The sequence below is a fragment of the Pollachius pollachius genome (genome assembly GCF_949987615.1).
Source record: "Pollachius pollachius genome assembly, chromosome: 6".
Classification (NCBI taxonomy): domain Eukaryota; kingdom Metazoa; phylum Chordata; class Actinopteri; order Gadiformes; family Gadidae; genus Pollachius; species Pollachius pollachius.
Window position 1 is genome coordinate 4747459 of NC_136939.1, and position 8528 is coordinate 4755986.

At 45.6% G+C, this 8528-nt stretch overlaps 1 protein-coding gene across 1 annotated transcript in view; it reads right to left on the minus strand.

Annotated features, from left to right (window-relative positions):
- The window catches only part of LOC307077570 (short transient receptor potential channel 4-like), a gene marked incomplete at both ends in the record, with an annotated part of 21302 nt that extends 13014 nt beyond the window's left edge, over positions 1-8288 (minus strand). The window contains 4 exons of the mRNA XM_079738999.1: positions 118-294; positions 813-953; positions 7314-7532; positions 8130-8288. Coding sequence (XP_079595125.1) covers positions 118-294; positions 813-953; positions 7314-7532; positions 8130-8288 — 696 coding nt within the window. The remainder of the gene's footprint in view (positions 1-117; positions 295-812; positions 954-7313; positions 7533-8129) is intronic.
- Positions 8289-8528: the final 240 nt, after the last annotated feature.

Below are 8528 nucleotides of genomic sequence, written 5' to 3' on the forward strand. Positions count from 1 at the left end.
ACGCGGCGGGAAAATAGAGCCCCTTTACGTCTCTGATACTAGTGTCCCAGAATGACCCTTTCTCTCATGCATTCTTTCAGGTACCATAGCGGTACCCCACCCCCCGGGGTACCCCACCTTGGAGAGCTCCTGCAGTTCCCAGCTCAGCCTGAAGGCGGTGAGGAAGGGGTCCTCGCTGGACAGGGCGATCAGCGACGGGCTGGACAGAGCCCGGTAGATGTTGAGGCGGGAGCGAGAGTGTCGCAGGCTGTCCACGTCGGAGCTCGACACGCACTCCACGCAGTTACAGCGTACCTGCAGCGCCAAACACAACGCAAACACAAGTCTGCTATGCGCCAAGGTGCCAAGGTAAGACCTAGCAGGAGAAGGGGTCATGGGAGGGGAGGGGAGGGGAGACACAGAGACTCTGAGGGGGCAGGATGCTGTGCTGGTGAGGGTGTACTGGGTACCACTGCCAAGGTCCAAAGTGTTTTTGGAAGAGTGCGAGAGAAAGATGCTGAACCAATTACATTTATCTAGCTAAAAGTGTCTGCTACATTACTAAATAAATACGAATATTAAACAATACAAGAACACACAAAAAACACTTGCCTGGCAATGCACTTGCAATGCACTTGTAAACCACTTGGCAGGCTACATTATCCAATTATTTTACAACAAACACATTTTTTAGATCAGCATGCTATATTGCTAGAGGGGTCATTCATAATCGACTGCAGCACTCCAGTGCCCTCCCCCCTGAGGTTCATGAACCTGTTAGCCTGTACGATTGGCCAGGTGGGATCAGGAGTGACAGCTGAGAGGTGGCCCACCTCGTGAGGCTGGGGCACGGAAACGCCCTTCTGCACCAGCAGCTTGATGATCTCGTAGTTGTTGGTGTGAGCGGCCAGAATGATTGGAGTGATGTCAGGAGTGAAGTCAGAGAACTGCTTGTCCAATAGGATGGGAGGAACCTGCACAGAGTGGAAAATAGACCAATATGCTCAATGTAATAAAGTGTGTTAGAAGATGAAAACTCACAATATACATTATCATTTCTCGTTACGATCTTGCAATCAAATATCGTATAAATGTTCTTGTTGTTATCTTGTTGTAATGCTTAATTGAGATTGTTTTTCAACTCAGACTTAATATTTTGTAATGACTGTTCACATTGCAGTTATGTGGCCAGATATCAGTTGGCTGTAAAATCTAGTACCAGATATCAAAGAGTCCCAAATCGGATTTCAGAAGATCAGATTCCATGTGATAGAAAAAAAAAAACTGTTCACAAAATCGAATGAAGGCAACTTCACCCTGCAATTTGAACGGGACCTTTGTTCAAACGAAGTTGTCTCCATCAGAACACCACTACTGACTCAAAGTCTTGCCTTACCAGGCCATTCTATTGCTAGCTACAAGCTAGTAACTTGTGTCAAGGGGAAAGAGTCCCAGCGGGGCGTCAGACACTGTTCACACAGTGTCTGTTCACTGTCGGACACAGCTCACAACATAGCCAGCATTGTCATGCTGGTTACACCGCTTTCACAGAGAGTGGACACTGCGTTTCATGTTCTACACAGCTCAGTACTGGGTCCTTTTGCAGGCAAATGGAAGCACACACAAACAGCTAACAATGCAGCCCTCAACTTAGAAGAAACCCTTCCAAATCATCAACGTTGAATAAAATATTACAAAGAAAAGAATCATGTACTCTCATACAACAATCGTCATGTACTGCATGTGTTTCCGTGTGAGAGTTGTGTATGCAACGCATTAGGCTTGGCCAACACAAGGTAGCACGCCAGCATTGCGAGCAGACAGCTGGTCATTAGAACCTCCAACAACAACAGAATCTCAGGCTGCTGCTCCTTCCTGCCCAGACCCGAGCCAATCAATCCTTCACGTGTCTCAGGGCTACACTTTGGTTTTTCTGAAGCAAAAGCAAGATCCATATTTCAAGGGATTTCATGGGTGCTAATTATCCTGGCAAGGAAACTCATTTCACATTTGCCTCTTATCATGGAGAAGCCCTAAGCCTCCTTGTGTGGCCCTGGGAGCAGACCTCGGAGGGAATAAGGTAGGCTCTTTGAGCTCACTGGTCACAAGGGAAACACTATGGCCTCTTCCTTTTCCTTTAAATTAAGCCCTTCTTTATCTGATTCCCCAGACAGCCAGCGAGCAGACAGAGAGCGAGGGATACTAAATAGGGACAGAGAGGAATGGAAGGATGGGGCCAGGGCTACATGGGACGTTTACATCATTAAAGAGAGCAGCGCTGGTGAAAGTTAATGTGATGAATGAACCGATAGCCTACTGAGCCCTACACCGCAGGGGGGGAGAGGGCCTCTTTGATTGGTTGTATGTGGTGTCCGTCTTTGACGAAATCGTGTTAACATCTTCTTTTTACATTTGATCTGTTTTTTAATCGAGGTGGAGAGTTTGAGAAACTTTGATCTATGCTTTACTATAAACATGCATCATTTCTTGCCTGTGATTATACCCAGATGTATTTGGTGGAGTGATAGTGAATTCCAATACATAAACTAGCCTCTAAAGGCTATCATATATAGTATACTCAAGTAAATTGATTGGTAATTAGTACAGAAATTTGTCTAGGTAACACTTTAGAATAAAGTTAAGTCATAAGTAATTTATAAGCCTTTAGTAACTGATGAACTAATCATTAACAAAACATTGAATATGCATTTTTAGATGATCAATTTATGTACAAAGGTCCCCAATTTTACCACCAGGTGAACAATCGTATGTTATGTAGGTAAATGTATAGTTCATCGTTAACTAAAGATTTACAGATGACATGACTGAACGTTACTCTAAGGTGTTACCATAATATGAATACTCAACACACCTCAAATCCTCCAACCATTCCTCAAATATTTAAAAACCATCATACATTTCACGCTCATAATTTAGCGTTCAATCTGAAACCCAAGGCAGAAACACTGCACCTGGCTAACTCTTCTAGAAAACAAAAAAAAAGGCTCAAACTTTCTCCACCATTTCTTTGACTATATTTAGCTCCAATTAGTATCCCGGTCGGTCACCGATCTCTCCTTGAGGTGGAGGTAGCCCTCAGCGGCTGGAGCTAGTCCTTAGCTCGCCGTTTGGGAGCAGAAGGAACATGAAATAGTGGACTTCAAACGGCATCGCCCTTCAGCGGATGCGGTGCAGAGCTCTTCAGCGGGGGTTGTGGAGATACGATAATGGAGAATTCTAACAGAATTATCGCCCACTCATCCCTGTAATGTGCATTTGTGGTTTCACACTGCACGGCGGAAGTGAGGCGTCCCCTTCTGCATATTGATTAATGGATTAGCATACGTCCACGGCGATGGGACATGTGGGGCTGGTTCCGTACTCTCACCGTCCTTCGTCTTTTTGAGTCCTGGCGTTGAAGCTGTGGAAATATTTTTCATGCCCCTTATTAAGGGACCTATTTAAAAAAAATAAATGGTCTGTCAAAGCTCTGTAAGTTTTGCTCTAACGGTTTCGATTAAATTTAATTGCCGCATATGCGGTTGTTATCCAAACACTTAATCTTCCCATTGTTCCAGCAGCTTCCCAGGTCCATTTTACCTGTGCACTCCCTTAGGTGGGTCACTGTTTGGGATCCTCCACTACTAAACTTTCCTTTTTCAACTATATCCCTTTGAAGCCTCTTTAGAAAGTTTTAACAAGCACAAACGGAGATCAATGGCCAATTTTTTGTTCCCTTTTTTTTTCTATGTCTGTGAAACATTGCTGAGGTATGGTTATTTTTTCTTGGTGAGATGCCCCTTTATATCTCGTGAAATGTTCATAAGAATGCTGATTCCGCATGAGTGAAAATAACCGACATGTGTTCGCCTCAAAGCCACACACCTTGGGAACGCGTAACCAGGCTTCTAAGATAAGGCTTGGCGAGGATTGAAAAACTTCTAACCAAGCTGATTACAGAAGGAAGAAACGGAAAGGGAAACTGCAAGAGAAAACATAAAAATCCCTTCAGAGTAACAGCATTAGGTATCCCTCGGAAATCCGTAATGTGTTTGGTTGATTACATCGATCCCGGACCAAAATAGAACCCTTGCAGTTAAATGCTCAACTGGAAGACGTCTACATATATACACTTCCATCTATTTCCATTACGCAAGACAAATAAGCAGGCAAGACTATTGGGGGGGGGGGGGGGGCATTGAGACAGCTAACCTAATGGCCATTTCCAGCAGCGCCTGGAATGAATGGGATAATTCATCTTGGGTGTAGAGACTGGTAAGACAGCCTTTTAATAGAACCAATGAGCCGTTCCTTACCAAGATAAGGGGCTTCCTCCCTGCTCTGCCCTGCAGTGAGGACACAAAGGCATGATGTTCCTGGCTCACTGGGGGGGGGGGGGGGGAAACACTTACTGGCTAGACCATTAAGGTAAAGAGCAAGCCTGTCGGGTGATGGATGCTACAGCATTTCACTTGTTGCGCAGAATTATCCACCAACTGCACGCTCACCCTATATTTACTATTGCCGTCTATAGACAATAAAGGAACAATATTTCTAGCAAATTTCTAGTATGCATCTCTGGTGTCTCTCTCCTCACTGGTGTTAGTTGTTTGTTTGTTTGTTTGTTTGTTTGTTTGTTTGTTTGTTTCCTTCCAAACGTTTTCTCTTATGCTGGCCGTCTTTGCGTTGAGATATGCCGGTTCAAAAGTTTGAGCGGGGAAGTGGATATGATTAGTACTTCTTCATTGTACAGGTGATGCAACAAACTTTCTCCAGTGCTTGTAGGAGGATGGACTGTTTTAATACCACAGCTGACCTCTGTCCTCTTGTCAAAATGTTCCCACTCAAAGGACTGCAACAGTGTTTTGAAACCAAAAGAAAAAAAAATAGCTTCATACGGGGTAAGCCGAGGAGATACAAGCTAATACCATTTCGATACCACATTCTGAGGCGGTTTGCTGCCTTGCACTGCTCCTGTCCGTTTCGATCAGCAGTGGTATAGGTAATGTCCTCACCCACTTTGGCTCCACCTCAGTAATGGCTTTCGAATGTTTGAATCAGACATTAGACCTGTGTACCAGGACTGGCAAGCACAGAAGCTCACACAACCGCAAGACCATGAAGGAAAGCATTCCAAAGATAAACCTTTTAAAAACTAATTTGCAAAACGATGAAGTATTTTTGGTTTCATGTCCAAATATACCACCTCCTCCTAAATCTTAATACCATATTTATATATATATATATATATATATATATATATATATATATATATATATATATATATATATATATATATATATATATACAGTATATAGCCTATAAAATCCTATTAAAAACGAAGCCTTTACTTTCAGCTTTAGCATTAGCTTAGCAAGTGTGAGGGGGCAAGGGTAAATCAACATTAAGGGTACATTATTGCTAATGATGAGTTATTATTTTAAGCTATTTCATGCTCGCTAAGCACACAAAGCTAATTAAGCACACATTCAAGGACAGAGTACAGTGCTATAACGTCCGATGATGTTGGTTCCGTTGCTGGAGCACAACATTGCATAGCTAGCACCTGTAGCATCATTGGATGTTACTAGAGCATAGCATAGCATAGCTAGCCACTGGTTAGCATAGGGATGGTTAGCATAGTGAGGCCACTGGTTAGCATAGCTACAGGTGCTAGCTCTCTAAGATCTACAGTTACAGCTGCGATTTCAGCTGCGACTTGTGGGTCCAGGTTTTACTTAGTACAGCGATGCCACTGGTTCGCACGTTTGAATGGCAGTGAGGGAGATGTCCATAATGACGGGCTGGACAGGCACCAGCTGGACATAACAGATACTGGCGGACGCGTGAATTCATTGCACCGGGGAGAACAGGGCCGTTTTCTGAAGGGTCATTGAATGGTCGTCCTCAGCTGTAGCCAGGCTGCTATTTGCCTTCCAGTCGTTTTGAAGGCTAAACTACAGAAAAACCGGCAAGCCGATTTGAAGTAGTATTTCTAGTATTTCTATGCATATTCTGAGCCCTAGAGTGTGTCTGGTCATCTCTCATGTGGGCCCTAATGGTATTTTGGACAGCGTTCGAACCTACGGGATTCAAGAGACGAATTTTGCCAACCCTCGACTATAAATAATAAACAAGCCTTGATGAAGGCCAGAGTCCTTTGTCAACTTGCCAATCTACAGTTGCCATGCTTCACTGAGTACGAGTCATCATGGAACTGACCTGGGGGATATTTATGCGTGTCGTTTGATAGATGCATCAAACAAGACCAATGCGCTTTCATTTACCATGAACTAAAAAGCCACACGGCAGAAACTGGGAGGCAGTCGAAGACCGATTCAACATAATGGCATCGACAACTCTAAGCACGTATTTATTAAGATAAGCTGCCTTCATGTACACACCCCAGGTCACCCCTCAGCACCCTGTAACAATCGCCTGCCCCTGTGTTTCTGAGTGTTCACGCTCTGACTGTTTAAAGTGGAGGTGGGCTTATCCGTTCTGCAGTTTGCTTTACAATGGAGATATTCAGATTCATGATTTGCAATGTTCCCAGCATCCCAACATGAGTCCCAGGAAAATCATGGTATATGTGCATAAAAATGCACTGATCCTATTATTTATGACTGTTGTTAATAAATGATGTTTTGTTTTATTTTATTCAAAGTGTCCCAGCTGTGCAGCTGACTGTAGAGGCCGTGCTTTCATCTCATATGCTGACATTATAGATATTGATGTTCGTTTGACTAATCGTGTGACAGGCTGTCATCATAATGCAAAGGTCACATACATACATCTTTATGACTAAGGCCCCATATGGACTGAAATGAAGCTTGCTGTAATCCGGGGAATCATCTCAAATGGGATCAAAGGTCCCTGAATGTACAACAACATGTGACTAAAGGTTCATGTACCTTTGGTTCGGACGAAAGGCGTTGGTTTAAGGATTTTCAAATCATATTCGGAAATAAGGTCCAATAAGGTCAGGCTTCCCTGGTTCCCCATGTTTCCCTGGTTCTCCATGTTTCCCCGGTCCCCCAAGTCTCCCTGGTCCCCCAAGTTTCCCTGGTTCCATATGTTCCCCTTGTTCCTGGTCCCCCGGTCGCCTAAAGTGCCCTGGTTCCCTGGTTCTGGGTTCCTTCATCTCTGTTCGCTGGTCGCCTGGTCCCCTGGTTCCCAATCCCCTGGTCCCCTAGTCTTCTGGTCCCCCGGTCGCCTGTTTCCCTCGCCCCTAGTTCCCTCGTCCCCACACCCCTGTCCCTGGTCCCCTGGTTCCCTCGCCCCTAGTTCCCTCGTCCCGACGCCCCTGTCCCTGGTCCCCTGGTTCCCAGTACCTGCATGCCGCCGCTGGGCTTCTTGTGGTTGAGCAGCAGCTCCACGGCGCCCACCACCTCCTTGCGGATGGCGTGCAGCAGGGCGTCGCCCACGTACACGTTGAAGCTCAGCACCAGCTCGATGATCTCCAGGTTCTCGTTCTCGATGGCGATCAGCAGCGCCGTGCGGCCCAGCGGGTCGATGCAGTTGATGTTGATCTTGAAGTAGATCTCCGCCTCCTGGAGAACGGACAGAGGCCGTCTGTTCAGCCCTGGATCGCTCTTTAAACTCTAACTCTTTAGACACTGCTGTAGATCCTTCTTAACTTGTTGCTTATCCAACCATCCACCAATTCTGGACAGCCATTCACAGATTCCTTGCGTCCAGCTACCCATTCCAGCATCCACTCACCAATCCATCCATTCATCCATTCAACAATCCATCTATTCCTTCATGTAACATTCCATCCATTCTTTGAAACACCAATCCTTATGTTCATTCATTCAACCATCCCTCTATTCTTCCATACAACAATCCATTAATTCATCCATTCACCAATCCATATTTTTATCAATTTACTAATCCATTCACCAGTCCATATGTTCATCCATTCACCAATCCATCCATCCTCCCATCCACTGACACAGCCCTCCATCCATCCACCCTCTGAACCAGCTCCCTTCCAGCCAAAGAGCTACACATCCCCTTTCATCATTCTTTCATCTCTCCACGCCTCTTCTGGAGACCCATCTATCCATTCATCCACACAACCAACCACCCACCCATCCCCATCCATCCATCCATCATTCTCCACCCATCCCTCCACGCATCCGTACCTCCAGGGCCTGTTTGACGCTGGCATAGTCGCCCTTCTCCACGGCGCCCAGGTAGGCCTTCTCCAGCGGGGACAGCTCCGACTCAGACCGCACTATCCGCAGCGGGATGCGGTCGCGGTACGAGGAGTTGTCGGTCCTCCGGTAGTACAGCTGGGACATCTCTTCTCCCCCTCAGCCCTCCTGGGTGATGCTAGCTCTGCACCTGCTGCCGCCAGGCAGGAGACCTGAATCCTGGGGGACATGGGGAAGGGGTGGAGGCAGGGGCGATTCTAGGGTCAGAGCTTTAGAGGTGCTGAGCACTCAATGAGCCCCACTGCCACACCACCCACCCTTTTTTCACACAAAAACAAAAAATATTTCTATTGAAAAATAACTTCATAATTTTAACATTGGTTCAAC